At 32.2% G+C, this 16,169-nt stretch overlaps 1 protein-coding gene across 3 annotated transcripts in view; it reads left to right on the top strand.

The window, feature by feature from the left end:
- LOC129743736 (1-phosphatidylinositol 4,5-bisphosphate phosphodiesterase classes I and II) overlaps positions 1 to 16,169 on the top strand; it is a 373,988-nt gene that overhangs the window by 210,229 nt on the left and 147,590 nt on the right. For all 3 annotated transcript variants that reach the window (XM_055735865.1, XM_055735864.1, XM_055735863.1), the window contains exon 3: positions 7,222 to 7,359. In XM_055735865.1, the coding sequence (XP_055591840.1) occupies positions 7,222 to 7,359 (138 nt within the window). The remainder of the gene's footprint in view (positions 1 to 7,221; positions 7,360 to 16,169) is intronic.

Raw genomic sequence — 16,169 nt, 5'->3', positions numbered from 1 at the left:
TTTTTGTTAATGTCCATGTAAATTTTAAGGTGTCACCAAGCAGAGAAAAATGAATAAGACAATACTTTCGGACACATTGATAGAGAGAATCTAAACTATGATTTTATGCATAAACCCGGCAAAACGGCCAATTTTCATTGAATGTGAACATAATGTTGATAACCATGTTTTGAGCGTTAGTTCAGCTTAAAAAAAATCTATCTTCAATTTTTTTTTTAATTTGAATTAGTTCGTTTGTTCGTTTGTTCGTTTGTTCGTTTGTTCGTTTGTTCGTTTGTTCGTTTGTTCGTTTGTTCGTTTGTTCGTTTGTTCGTTTGTTCGTTTGTTCGTTTGTTCGTTTGTTCGTTTGTTCGTTTGTTCGTTTGTTCGTTTGTTCGTTTGTTCGTTTGTTCGTTTGTTCGTTTGTTCGTTTGTTCGTTTGTTCGTTTGTTCGTTTGTTCGTTTGTTCGTTTGTTCGTTTGTTCGTTTGTTCGTTTGTTCGTTTGTTCGTTTGTTCGTTTGTTCGTTTGTTCGTTTGTTCGTTTGTTCGTTTGTTCGTTTGTTCGTTTGTTCGTTTGTTCGTTTGTTCGTTTGTTCGTTTGTTCGTTTGTTCGTTTGTTCGTTTGTTCGTTTGTTCGTTTGTTCGTTTGTTCGTTTGTTCGTTTGTTCGTTTGTTCGTTTGTTCGTTTGTTCGTTTGTTCGTTTGTTCGTTTGTTCGTTTGTTCGTTTGTTCGTTTGTCCGTTTGTCCGTTTGTTCGTTTGTTCGTTTGTTCGTTTGTTCGTTTGTTCGTTTGTTCGTTTGTTCGTTTGTTCGTTTGTTCGTTTGTTCGTTTGTTCGTTTGTTCGTTTGTTCGTTTGTTCGTTTGTTCGTTTGTTCGTTTGTTCGTTTGTTCGTTTGTTCGTTTGTTCGTTTGTTCGTTTGTTCGTTTGTTCGTTTGTTCGTTTGTTCGTTTGTTCGTTTGTTCGTTTGTTCGTTTGTTCGTGTTCGAGTCACGTAAAAAAAATCATTTTTATAAACCAACCACCGTTTTCGTGACATTCTTGTGGCAATGAAACGGGTGCAAGTTGAAGACCAGGTTTAGGAAAGAAATAGTTACGTCGTTTACGGTGGTGGGTTAAAGAAGTATCGAGATTTGATTTGTTATCATAATTTGGTTTTGGAACAAGTAATGCATAAATTTTCTACAACCATGCATTTCGGCTTATACGATTTATGGTGGATTGGATTTGTAAATCAAGTTAAACTAAGCTAGCTTAGTTTGACGAATCAATTAATGTGCGTAGAGAGGGCTTGAACATATTTCATCGGAATCGAAAACCAAAAAACTGAAAAATCAAGATTGAAGAGAGAATTGTTATCACAATATATATCCAGAAGCAATAAGTATTCAGAAATTACTAAAAATAACGAATTCAAATAATTAAAAAAAATTATAATCGTATAAAAAGATTCCAGTAAAGTTGTTGAAACAAACAATTGCAGAAAGAAAGTATTATACACAAATTCTACTTGAATATTTTAGGACACAAAACAATATAAACAATAAGAGTTTTTTATCAAATTCTTTCCCAGCAGCAAAAGAATTTCTTAATGAAACTGTATTCTTATTTAAAAGAATCTCTATTTGATACTGAAGAATTGCTAGTTTGTCTTTTAATTTTTACCTTTAGCTAAAATGGTGAACCATATCGGGTGTCCGTTTTTTGTAGAACAATCATATAATTTATTTTCAATATATTTTTCTTATCTTTTGAAGTTGAAATTTTTTGATGTACACCGAAAAATTTCAAATAAAAATGATAACAAAAACCTGCGGTGATCAGAACTCGTTTTCAATAGAATTCTCAACCAAAATTCTTATATTTGAATTCCGAATGGTTGGCTTTCGTTGTGAATTCTTCAGTTATTTATTTGAAATTCAACTTGTGAATATGAAGGAAAATTGCAAATGATGAAACTGTTTCAGATTTTTCAATTCTAGATCACCAAGTTTCATTCTTTGTTGTAAAAATTTCAAATCTTAGAAATGGTTTGCAAATTTAAATATTTTCCTTTCATGTTCCGAAAGGATGAGCTTCTGACATGAAAGTTTGAAAAGCAGAACCAGATTTGAATAACGATTTGTTTTTCCAATGATGATCCAAGCTAAAGTTCAGTAACAATAAACTGATTACAGAATCCAAATTCTTATTACGGACTTCAAATTTAAATGATTTTTAGCAAAATTTGAACCACAAAATCCGGATTTATTCTAGCCTGAGCTTTCCAGATATTATTCCAGATATTATAACTTTAGTAGAATTTTTAACTTGGGATAAAATTTCGAAGTTATGGCTTAAGTTCTCAGTGGAGATTTTTACTCTTGAACAATTTCAGTCGTTTATCAAAATTTTATTTGGCATTTGGAATTTTAAGTTTTCAGAAGAACATTTTGCTTGGCATTTTTGGACCCTTATTGGGGGGGATTTAACCCCCCAATTCTCAATTGTTGATAGTAATTCAGTACCAAATATTGAATCTCAATGAAGTTAGACTAAGCTTGTCAGATTATCCTGATTTTGACCAAAATTGCTCACTCTATTTGCAAAATCAAAAGAAAATTTCAATTGAGTCATAAGAGTTATTTATCTTGCATCCAAATATTTTTTTTAAACGAATTTTGTCAAAATATACATTAACGATTTATTGGAAACCTTAAATATGACTCTGAATCGGCTGATGTGGTTCAATTAAATGAAAACAGTTTTCCACGAGTTTTTTTTTGTATTTAAATGAAATAATTCCGAAATTCGCCTGCATATTGGCCGGCTTTTTGAGAAAATTATGAAACAATATGCCCTAATTTCGCAAAATTTTGAAATAAAATTGCCTGGATTTGCCCAGCCCGGATACTTGCTGAAAAAAATCTTGTAAGTATCCAGTTTATTGTTCTTTATTTTCAGTTTGGTATAGAATCCTGCTTTGAACCTTGGTGATGCATTTCAATCTAAAATATGATGAATTTTTAAATTTCGGAATATGGGGTTTGGGTTTGGGTCTGAAATATTTATCCTTAATTTTTATGCAAAGTTGAAACATAAGAAAGTTCAGAATTGAAAAATGTGAAGCAATTTCATCATTCAATATGTTATTTAAATTTACACGTTCAATTTCGAATAAATTATCGAATAAAATCATATTGAAAACCATAAATTCAGAATCAAATAAAAAATTTCTGGTTAAGGATTCTGATACAAATTTCGCTTTTTGGTTTCAAATTCATAGGATTTGTTATCTGGAATTTAGATTAAGGTTTTGATTTTTGGTTCAAAATGCTGAATTCAGACTAGGAAATAGTATTCCAGGTTTGTATCCAGATTTAGCTCAAATTTAAGTTTTATAATCAATATTAAAATATCAATGTTTAAATTTCATTAAGTATTCAAATTGGAAGAGATCGCATAACTTTCATAACTTTAATTCTTGGTTTAAAAAAAAATTCAATCAAAGTCAGTTTGGAAACACAAACCTGATGAAAATTACACATAAAAAATTAGATCTGGATTCATTTCAAAGAATCTGTTTTTTTTTAATATCTAGATTTAAATTTTTACGGGATCACAGGATTATAATTATGAAATATTGAAAAAATTAATGATTATGAAATATTGAAAAAATTAATGATAATTGTTTAACTTGTTTTTTATCCTCAGGTAAAAATTCAACTGGAAATTTTTATAACATTATTTACATTTATCGCAGATTCTTCATTCTTTAAAATCACAGGTTCTAACTAAAATCTTAAATTAAAATCGAGTTTACAAAAGTAGAAAATAACCTTATTTGAACAGTAAACCTTACTTTTTACTTTTATTGCTGAATATTTGATACATTTACAGCCCTGCTTAAAATGGTTATGCTTTTGATTCAAAAGAATTAGCACCCTAATGTAAGTAAATAAAAAAGTTTTTTTTTTCTAAATGAAGCGTTCAAAATCCTTTTTTTTTGTTTCGATTATGATAATCGTTTCTATATCATTGTGCTACTCGTGACTTTTATCACTTATCTGGGAGTTCTGGGACAACTGTGTTCAATGTTTACTCTTGGGCTCAAACTCACGGACATCAGCTCAGAAGGCAACTGATTTACCAACGGAACTATATCACAGCTACCTATATTTTTAAAAGCTTCATTTAAAAAAAATATATCCTAGGACTAATTTTCAAAACTTTTAATGCAAAATAACTTTTACTTGAACCACTTGTACTTAGTACATGTACATTTTTTCACTTGTGTATGCATTGTTCAAGCACAAATATTAAAGGAAAAAAAATGTCATCAAAACCCCCTCCATGAGCCGGTTCTTTTTACGGCCCTGATTCAGGGGATCTTAATCCTAATCAAAATATTGAAATAGGAACTATGAGTCAAATTTAGTTTAATTTTTTAAACAAAGCTTAATAACTTGAAAAACATAATTCTCAAAATTTTGCGAGGTCATAACGAAGCTGTTAGGGGGAAAGTTTATTTAACGCCCCACGTGGCGAAAAACGCGCCACTCGTGTTTTGAAGCACCTGTAACAGTTGAAACCTGCAAAATATTACCAATTTGTTTTAGATGATTTGATTGGCCGTGGCAAGTATGAATTTTTCCTTAAAATACCCCTGTGTCGTAGAAAAATCAAAAATTTAGGTTTTTGTTAATGTCCATGTAAATTTTAAGGTGTCACCAAGCAGAGAAAAATGAATAAGACAATACTTTCGGACACATTGATAGAGAGAATCTAAACTATGATTTTATGCATAAACCCGGCAAAACGGCCAATTTTCATTGAATGTGAACATAATGTTGATAACCATGTTTTGAGCGTTAGTTCAGCTTAAAAAAAATCTATCTTCAATTTTTTTTTTAATTTGAATTAGTTCGTTTGTTCGTTTGTTCGTTTGTTCGTTTGTTCGTTTGTTCGTTTGTTCGTTTGTTCGTTTGTTCGTTTGTTCGTTTGTTCGTTTGTTCGTTTGTTCGTTTGTTCGTTTGTTCGTTTGTTCGTTTGTTCGTTTGTTCGTTTGTTCGTTTGTTCGTTTGTTCGTTTGTTCGTTTGTTCGTTTGTTCGTTTGTTCGTTTGTTCGTTTGTTCGTTTGTTCGTTTGTTCGTTTGTTCGTTTGTTCGTTTGTTCGTTTGTTCGTTTGTTCGTTTGTTCGTTTGTTCGTTTGTTCGTTTGTTCGTTTGTTCGTTTGTTCGTTTGTTCGTTTGTTCGTTTGTTCGTTTGTTCGTTTGTTCGTTTGTTCGTTTGTTCGTTTGTTCGTTTGTTCGTTTGTTCGTTTGTTCGTTTGTTCGTTTGTTCGTTTGTTCGTTTGTTCGTTTGTTCGTTTGTTCGTTTGTTCGTTTGTCCGTTTGTCCGTTTGTTCGTTTGTTCGTTTGTTCGTTTGTTCGTTTGTTCGTTTGTTCGTTTGTTCGTTTGTTCGTTTGTTCGTTTGTTCGTTTGTTCGTTTGTTCGTTTGTTCGTTTGTTCGTTTGTTCGTTTGTTCGTTTGTTCGTTTGTTCGTTTGTTCGTTTGTTCGTTTGTTCGTTTGTTCGTTTGTTCGTTTGTTCGTGTTCGAGTCACGTAAAAAAAATCATTTTTATAAACCAACCACCGTTTTCGTGACATTCTTGTGGCAATGAAACGGGTGCAAGTTGAAGACCAGGTTTAGGAAAGAAATAGTTACGTCGTTTACGGTGGTGGGTTAAAGAAGTATCGAGATTTGATTTGTTATCATAATTTGGTTTTGGAACAAGTAATGCATAAATTTTCTACAACCATGCATTTCGGCTTATACGATTTATGGTGGATTGGATTTGTAAATCAAGTTAAACTAAGCTAGCTTAGTTTGACGAATCAATTAATGTGCGTAGAGAGGGCTTGAACATATTTCATCGGAATCGAAAACCAAAAAACTGAAAAATCAAGATTGAAGAGAGAATTGTTATCACAATATATATCCAGAAGCAATAAGTATTCAGAAATTACTAAAAATAACGAATTCAAATAATTAAAAAAAATTATAATCGTATAAAAAGATTCCAGTAAAGTTGTTGAAACAAACAATTGCAGAAAGAAAGTATTATACACAAATTCTACTTGAATATTTTAGGACACAAAACAATATAAACAATAAGAGTTTTTTATCAAATTCTTTCCCAGCAGCAAAAGAATTTCTTAATGAAACTGTATTCTTATTTAAAAGAATCTCTATTTGATACTGAAGAATTGCTAGTTTGTCTTTTAATTTTTACCTTTAGCTAAAATGGTGAACCATATCGGGTGTCCGTTTTTTGTAGAACAATCATATAATTTATTTTCAATATATTTTTCTTATCTTTTGAAGTTGAAATTTTTTGATGTACACCGAAAAATTTCAAATAAAAATGATAACAAAAACCTGCGGTGATCAGAACTCGTTTTCAACACACTATATTTTTCATAATTTTCAGAGCCAAAATTGATTAATTCAGTTATTGGTACCAAAATTACACTCTTGATTGGAACCATTCACCGCCAGATGGTACCCTTGAGAGTTGTGAACCAAAAACACTCAAAAAACGTACCCCTTCCGCCTCAACAAAACACAAGATTAATGACTGGGTACTCGGGAAACCACCTGATAGGAATCTCCATCCACACTTTTGCGTCACTTTCTTCGATCGAAGATATGACGAGGACACCCGCCACCCGCAACCCTTTTTGGTGGTCCCTCGTTTGATTTCTACTTCGGATAAGGTGTAAACGTGTAATATCAGGCCTTCTTGATGGTTTCTTTGGTTCCTTTGGTTTTTCCTTTGGTTTTGTTGTGAAATACATAGACTGGACCACCTTTGACGTCCAAATAACGGCTCATTCGGTTGGGAAATGTCCCGTTTTGTTTTGTTTTTCCTTCTTACCTGGACCGTTGAGTAAACCAAACTGCCATAACTTATGGAAATGACAAATTACAGGTAATTACGAGTCCACTTTAGTGGAGCCCGTGTTGCCTAATTATGGGCGCTCGTTTGTTTCCTAATGGGGAAATAAAAGTGGCACCTTGAGACGTACGTACGTTCTACTTTTTGTTGAAAAGGGGTTTGAGTGAGAACTTATCCGCGAAATGGTGTTGACACCGATAAATCTTAAATCGTGTTGACGTAAGAGTTTTATGGTGATTTCAGCCGCATCAAATTCATTGTTTCTCAATTTAAGATATGGTTTCAAAAATTAACAACGAATTTCCTTTTTCTTTTCCAACAGGATATGAAACTGCGTCAGTTGGTGACCATGGGCTCCCAGGATACGCTGGAGGAGAAAACCGTCACCGTATGCTACGGAGTCGATTTTGTCAATGTGAATTTCATCAACTTTTGCTGCACTCGGAAGGAAATTGCAAAGGTAAGTCTAGGAAAATGATTGTATGATGTTGTGGAGCAGTAAACATCTAGAATTTTTACAAACTACATATATTCCACTGTTTATTTTCTTTTACTTGAGTGTGATATTTGAAAAAAAAAACAGGACTTCTTGATTCCGTAAGATGATTGATGATAAGAAATTCAACATTTGTAAAATCGATATAAATTTTCAATAATTCAAGCTTTAGTAGATACCAAAGGTCAGTCAGAAAAAAATTTGAGCAGAAGTTTCAGTGCAAAAATTCTTTGTTCAGAAATAGGATTCAGCTTGGCTGAGTGATTATTAATGATTTATTAATTTTTTGATTATTTAAGATCTGTTAATTTATAAAACATTGCAAATCACATGATTGAAAAGTTAACGGTAACATTCTTGTTTTATTCTTTCTAAGCGACTAAAAAGAATCTGCATGGTGACGGTAGTGCATTGTATGCCGACAGCAAAATAGTTGCAGAAAGTGTATTCTTCAGCACGAGTCGTAAATTTATCTAACGAAGCTTGCAATACCGCAATATACCCTACAGAATCAAGTTTTTCAATCTGAAAAAAAAATGTTCGTAACAAAAAACATACATTTTAATGAGGAGTTGCAAAAAAAAATCATTACCTTTTTAAACTTTTGTGAATTTTTTAATTTACCATCTCATTAAAATTAGAAAAAAATGTTTTAAAGTATCAATTTGCTCCTGAGGATTTCAGACTTATGGGGGCAAGGTAGTTACAGTTCAAATTACAAATTTCCTCTACACTTCAAAACGTAGCTCTAATTTCTGCAATTATGTGGTAGATATGGCCGTAAGAAAGATGGGGGGTTTGGAAGTTTACACCTCCCCCTCCCCCACTTGAAGGTCCAAAAATTAAAAAAAAAATTCTTCTCTAAACTAAAAATTTGAAATTCTTAAACAATTTTGATTAATGACTAATTTGAATCAGAGTTTTTTTGAGCAAATTTATCAAAATAAACTGGCTAATGTGTTTCGAAGAAAAAAAAATTTGTCGAATTTTTTTCTTCCGGATTTTAATTGAAGAAATTCAAAATTTGCCTGGATATTACTCAGATTTTGGATTGGAAACTTATAAATCGTGTGGTCAGATTTTGCATGGTTATTAAAATGCCTTGATTTGCACTGCCCAGATAAGTGTGGAAAAATATCTAGTAAGCCTAGACAGTTCAATCATTTCCGATGTTCTGGTTCCAAATGTTTTTTATAAAAATCCAAATTTGTTGCCTGAGGTCAGATTGTGGAATCTGTTTATTATTCTGGATTTTCAGTTCCGTTCATTTTCTGTGTTCGAAACTCATCATTGCAGATTATTAAAAGACAATATTGAACATTTTAAACCATTTTGAAGATTTGGATTTGCAATTTTTAATTTTTATTCTTAAGCAGAAATGAAATTCAAAAAATAAAAGTGATCCAGAATTGAAATATCAGAGTTTCATCATTTGTAATTTTCATTCAGATTCACTAGTTGAATTACGAATAAGTATTTGAAAAAATTCTCAGAGGAAACCTGTCTTATAAGAAAATTCAAAATTCAAATAAGAGATATCTGGTTAAGGATCCTGTTAAAAAATGCCTTTTTGGTTCATAATTATTGGGAATTTTTGTTTGGAATTTAGATTCAAAAATCGATTTCAAATAAGGATTTCAGAATTTTTATTCAGGTTTACAATGCAGAACTCAGAGTCGGAATCAAAATTCCAAATTTTCCAAAAAAAAAAAAACAAAACAGGATGTTTTGCAACCACTTTTATAAATAAAATTTTAATTCATTTTCAAAATTGCTTTCTTTCGAAAATCTAAATTTTAATTTTAATCACTTTTCAATTTTTGTTGGTAAAATAATATGTACTTAATCTTCAAGTGGCAGAAAATTAAGCTCGAAAATAATATTATTAATTAAGTGTTCTATTATTTATATTGTAAATACTTTAAAACAAATATTTGTACTAAAAACTAAATGTATCGAGTTTACGAGACTTGAAAATTTATCTCATTTAAGCCCCAAAGTTAATCTTATACTTATATATCTAATATTTGTTATTTTTTTACCAAGGTTTTTCTTTCAAAAAAAGCCTTCAAGATATTTCATTGATTTTTACAGCTTAAAATTAATTAATTATTTTAAATGAATAACTTTTAAAATAAAAAAAAAAACAAACCGAATAATGATACTCTTCGTGTTATATATTTAACATTTTTTCTTATGCATGCATTTTTAACGCAAAAATGTAGAAACCCCTCCCATGAGGCAGTTCTTCCTTCAACCCTGGTTAATGAATCGTAAACAATTATTTCAGAGTAAACACTCTAGCTAGGTAATTGAATAAAGTTATTTGCGGATTTCGGTCCATAGATTTGCAAAGTAAAGCTTATTGAGTTTGGAGGACCGACTTTTTGTGTTAACAGATTATGACTTTTTTCAACATTGGTCCTTAACCCTTTTCTCTCCCTTTTTTAAAATAAATAAAAGTTGTAGTTGTTTAAATTGGACCAATCGTCAATGCTTCGTTTCTCTATTGAATTTCCATTCAAATTTCAGTTTAAGATTTGATATTTGAATTGTAATATTATCAACTGGTTCGACCGAAGCTTTCTAATATTGAATGAAGTACAACCATTTTACAGTTATTCTCTACTGGATTCGTGGATTCAGCTTATTACTTTTCAATTTATTCTAAAAATTTTTTATCATAAAAACAGTCTCATAGTTGAATGGCTAATTTCATTGAGTGATTCTCTAATCATGAACATTTCTATGTTCTTAATCTTATCTTTCAGATTCATTTAACTGAGATCTTTAAGTCTTATGTTGTTTCTTCAGTAACTGAATTTCAGTTTCAAGGTTTTGATGATTCAACGTAGAAAATTCATTTGAAGTCTTAAACTAGTTTTTTAATATTTAGTTTACATTTTGAAATCATGTTATCAAATGAAACCCTTGGAGTCAAAATGATTGAAGTGCATAAAAGCTCATTTCAAAAATATACGTTATTTTTAAATTTTCCATTCTTTTTTTTAATTTTTTTTTTTTCAAGCTTTTAATTATGAAAAGAATTTCAAAACATCTGACAAAATCACTTAACAGAGTTTGAGACATGAAAATCTGTTTGGCATTATTATCTCAAAATCGAACAGTAACTTACTTTATCTCTTTGGGTCTGAGGGCTGTAAATGTATATCTTGTCATATTTAGAAAAAGAATTGGCTGTTTTTATCTGATGAGAACTATTAATAATTTAAAATTATGTTAAATTGAAATGAATATTTGGGCTATGAATTATAAATTTGGCAAATTCCTGCTGTGGTACTGACAGTAACTTTGATTATTAATTTTTTGATAAGATTTAATTTTTCACAAGTTATTTGTTTTTCGAAACTTGATTGGAAATTATGATTTTAATTTGAGTTACTGAATGGTTATTCTGAATAATATGTACCTTTTTTTGTTTTGATTTTTTAAGCTCTTATACATATTCGTACCTCCATAGAATTTAATTTTAATTCTTTTATTTTATTTATTTTTTATTTTGATCTCTAAGTCTGAAATCGTCTTGTACTTATAAATTGTCTTAAGGGAAATATTTATTCTGATTTCGATTAAAAACGGTACTTGGCGATGAAAAAACTTATTAAAAATCTATCCTTGATTTTTTCTAACCCACATAATTCTAAGAAGTGTATTTGAAAATGTCACACTTTGTTTTGTTAATAACTTTTTGAATGTATGGATGGATTTGACAAAATTCATAGTGAAGCTGCTTATTAATGTAATGTATACGTATACAAAATTTGATGACAGCTATCAAGTGGTTTTTAAGATAATGTCCAATAAAGAATCTCATTGACAAAATTTTTTGGACAGGATCGAGAAAAATCAAGGAAAGTACTTAGTCTACTAATCGACCGAAGTTTATATGGTAAATTGCTAAAGGAGTTATAGAGGAGCTAAAATTTCAATAAAAGTTAAAATTATTGGTTCCACGAGGTTAGGAAAAGTGAGAAGTTCTAACAAGCGCAATTCGAAAATGTCTATAGGAGAAGTGATAAAAAGATCAATTTTTCTGATTGGTTCGTCAAGCCGACTGAGAAACAGGTCTGATTTAACTTTTGAAAAGTATAAAAGCAGCCCACTGGTAAAATAAACTAAATACGGTGATCAAATCGAGCGCAAAATATTTGGAGCGCTAGAAAGGAGAAAGTTTAAGAAAATTCGTAAAGGACAGCAAGACGAACTCTTCATTCGAATCATGGGGGCCTCCTGAGAAAAATTGCTCCGAGTCTCCCGAAAGATTCATCCAGCCCTTCCCTTAAGTGTAATATCTATATATATAAAAAGCAATTTCTGTTTGTTTGTTTGTTTGTTTGTTTGTTTGTTTGTTTGTTTGTTTGTTTGTTTGTTTGTTTGTTTGTTTGTTTGTTTGTTTGTTTGTTTGTCCTCTATAGACTCAGCCGTCTTAAGGGCTAGAGAGCTGAAATTTGGCATGGATGCTCATTAAGACCAGGAAAGATGAAAAATGTTTTCAGATTTTCGGATGACCCCTTCTGAAAGGGGTCGTCCATAGAAGACAAATATTGTTTTCGCGATATTGACGTTACTTTTCGTCGCATCGTGTTGAAAATTTGCATCTAAGTGTTTTGAAAGACGAGCAATCGATTTCAGGTGTCAAATTTTGTGTAAGGGGTCAGCCAAAGGGGTCGTCCATATTAACTGTTCGCTGTTTTTGCGATATTGACTTTATTATATATCGTATTCAGATGAAAATTGGTACACGATAGTTTTGAGTGACGTGCAATCGATTTGAGGTATCAAATTCAGCGTGAGGGGCCGGCAAAAGGGGTCGTCCATATTAACTTTTCGATATCTTAGTGATATTGACGTTTATATACATCAGATTGGGGTAAAAATTTGCACATAGGAGTTATTAGGGACAAACAACTGATATCACTTATCCAAACTAAAATCAGGGGTCGGCCAAAGGGGTCGTCCGTATTAACTATTCACTGTTGATGCGATATTGTCGTTATTATACATCGGATTCAGACGAAAATTGGTACGCGAGAGTTTTGAGAGATGATCAATGGATTTCAGGTATTAAATTCAGTGTAAGGGGCAAGCAAAGGGGGTCGTCCATATAAACCTTTCAATATTTTTGCAATATCGTCGTTATTTTACATCGGATTGGGATGAAAATTTGCACACGGTAGTTTTCAGGGACGAACAATCGATTTCAGATGTGCTTCAAATGCTTGCCAGGGGCCCCTGTTCAAATGCTTTGCCAGGGGTCGACGAAAGGGGTCGTCCATATAAAATAATTTTTCACTGTTTCTAGCTATATTAAAGTTATTATACAACTGATTGCTTTGAAAATTTGCACACGGGAGTTTTGAGGGAAGGGCAATCTATTTCAGTTATCAAAGATTGTATAAGAGCCCCCGAAAGGGGTTTAGCTTTTTGGCAATAATTACGTTGTTATGCTATGATCGAGTCGAAATTTATACACGTGGTTTTTTGGCACGGTGAAAGGATTTCTGATTTCAAATTTAGTAGCAGACGACAGACAAAGTGATCGACCATTATTTTTGCAATTATTACTTAACAATGAATTCAGAAGTGCATCTGGAAAATGCTTGGCAATTGGCTTTCATGACATATTCCAAGTTGAAAGCGAAACGGAGTTCGTATGGGATCAGCTAGTGTGATATATGTAAAAAAATGTGATTGACCATTATTCAATTTCCTTTTCATTTGAGTTGTCCAGTTGATTTTGAACTACCGTTATTTTAATTTGTACTCGAACTTATTGAACACCCTGTATGTAAGTACATTTTTTAAGCTTGATAAGTAATTGAAGCATATAATGCGTACATAAGTTAACAACATATAGAGAAACATGCTTACGCAAAGCGACGACAATGACAGTTGGATTGAGATTTTTATCTCAACTCACATCTGAGATATGCAGAGTGGCCCACGTTTCCCCACAATTTAGTATTTCAATACTTTTTTATCAATGGTTTATCAATTTCCTCAAACATAGCCATTTATACTAACGATTGCATAAGATAACCAAACGAGGAATGTTGGTTTATCCTTGTAAAGAGGTTCTTCAAGGTTTTTTGTTTTAATTTTTGCTCGAGGATTATTTAGTTTAAATTACTCTAGTTTGGACTTAGCAAAATTTCCAAAAGATAGCCATGCTAAAATTTTGGTCCTTAGCCGAATCGATACTTCTTTCAAGAAATTTCATAACTCAGTTTGAACCGCTCTCATTGAAGCCGACAGGAGGAAACTGGTCTGAAATTATAGTCCTCCTGTCTACTTGCCAGGAGGGAAGTAGCATCCGGCGAGGAAATTCATCACTATCCGGAAGGCTTCTAATTTGATTGAAAAGTTTTCTTTCCATTTGTGCTCTGGGTGCTTTTTTCACTTTATCACAACCGGTCCCTTTCAGCTGGAATCAAGATGGGTGAATTTATTTTTTAAATTGATAAAAAATAAATTTTGAAAATTATTAACTGTAAAAGTTTGACTGAAACAAATAGTTTAATGGCTGAAAAGTTTTTCTTATTTTTTTTTTTAATTTACGATTTATGAAAATAACGGAACAAATTCCACTGTTCAGCGATGTGGGTGCTACTGACAAAAGTCCTAGATGTAAGGATGGAAATGGCTTGTTTCACAAGCATCAGAGCTTCCTGTCCTACTTAATTGTTGGATGGTTGTACACTTTGGCTGCTGCTGCGTTTGCTTTCAGCAGTTAGTTCAGTGATGGCTTTTGCTTTGAATTTACCCTTTGATGTTAGATTCACTAGTAGAGAGAGCGTTTTGTGTATCATAATTTAGATTGTTTCGAAAATATGAAATCATTCAGTTGAATTTTTATTTTACCTTTCGAGATAAAAAATAAAATCATATTATCATTCAAACAAAATATTTTTTTTAAAATTCTATTCTTTATAGAAGAACGATACAGATGAAGCTACCATTACTTTGCAGCAACACCTTGAGGTTAAACACTTTAATTTCCTTTCCAGTTCTACAAACTCCATTATGAACTCAGATGGTTGTAAACAGCCATCAACACAAACATTGCTCGAGGGGGCAGCCGGTCGAGTGAAACTTTGGGACTTAATCGGATATAGTATTGCACATAGGCCAACGAAGCAGAAGCTAACTTTCGCTGGCCCCAAGAGGTTTCACCAAGAAGCCCTGGACTCTGTCAACAGCAGCATGCGATGCCTCCGAGAATGCAAACTAAAAGTTTTATTAAAATTACTGTTAATGAAGATTGGTATGGCTGATTGACCTCGTCGGAAGCCTGAAGCTGTTTTGAGGAATTTCGTGAGAATGAGAATGCTTTTAGAACTAGTTCATCTATGAAACTCTCTGGAGCCACCAAAATCAGAACAATTTTTGTTTCTGTTTTTTAAGTTAAGACTAATAGACGTTGTTAGATGCCTTAAGTCTTGTGTTAGGAACATGTGTGGTATTATGATCCTAGAGAGATTATAGATTTATAGATTCCCTTCTAAGGCAGTTGAAAAAAGTCTCTGGAGCCACCACAATGTTTTTTTTTATAAATGATTCGACTTTTCTTTTATACTCAAGAGATTCTTAATAGCATTTTTTATCATACTTTTACATGTTTTCACATTTGTTCAACAATTAAATAAAAGAATCAATCGACAGAGGGATGTATCAATACAACTTAATTCAATTATATGGTATTTACATTTTCAACAACCTAAGAGAAACATTACGAATCCACATGTTTTCAGAAAAAAAAACAACAAACCACTGATTGTTTTCTCATTCAGCGACCAACACTGTTTACCTACAAACACAGAAACAACACCCTTTTGGTATGGAGAGACAGTAGAACAAATCTGGATCAAAACAACAAGTGGGTGGGCAAGAAAAAACCTGTACAAGCCCGCTCAGAATTTGATACCAGAACGAGTATTATTAAATATTCATCTCGCAACATAAAATCACTCTTCAAATTGTCTGGTGACATGTGTCTACCGAAACAGGCGCAAATATTTTATCTATGCGAACAATTCGAATTTTGAGACTTCGGAATATGTTGTAGAGGGACTTTTTCGTATATAAGATAGTTGTAAGTGTGTGGATTTCACGAAAATTATTTCAAAATGTAGTGCTGCACGGTCGATTTTTTCATATTCAGGATGCCGTGTCGACGATGGCGGTAAAAAAATTTTTTTTTTTCGGTCGAAGTTTCGTGAATATTTGTGAAAAAGGAAGATTTTTTTAGTACAGTTATTTAGAATTTGTTTAGAAAAAATGTTTGTTGATTGACAAAAGCAAAAAGATTCGGTTTTGATTAAGCATATTTTTCCCAAAAACAATCAAAGAAGGCAAACCGTCTTGGATGAAACTAACATCCAGCATCATAGATGGTTGTCAAAATTGCTCGGTCCCATATAAATAGACTGAACGAACATAACCTCTGCTGCTAGCTGCCACACTTTGCAGCAGAGTGCTCAGCTTTCAACGTTTCGACGGAAATAGCTTTTGCGGAAATCCATGGCCCAATATGTATTCCTGGAAACTCACCAGAGGCACTTCCGCAGTACCGGTTCGGTTAGTCGAGAGTTGTTGTCGCACATGAAAGTTTAACTAACCGGAACGCGTAAACCGGAGAAAGCAGCCAAGGTGGTACATGTAAAAAAATAAAGCTTTTCTTTAAATTTTCTTAGGTCGTCTATTAAAGCTTCGAAGCTTCTGTGCCAAAAGAATATTTTTGAAAACTTTTTGAA

The sequence above is a fragment of the Uranotaenia lowii genome, chromosome 2 (genome assembly GCF_029784155.1).
Source record: "Uranotaenia lowii strain MFRU-FL chromosome 2, ASM2978415v1, whole genome shotgun sequence".
NCBI classification, from domain to species: domain Eukaryota; kingdom Metazoa; phylum Arthropoda; class Insecta; order Diptera; family Culicidae; genus Uranotaenia; species Uranotaenia lowii.
This window is presented reverse-complemented; position numbering and strand designations above follow the sequence as displayed.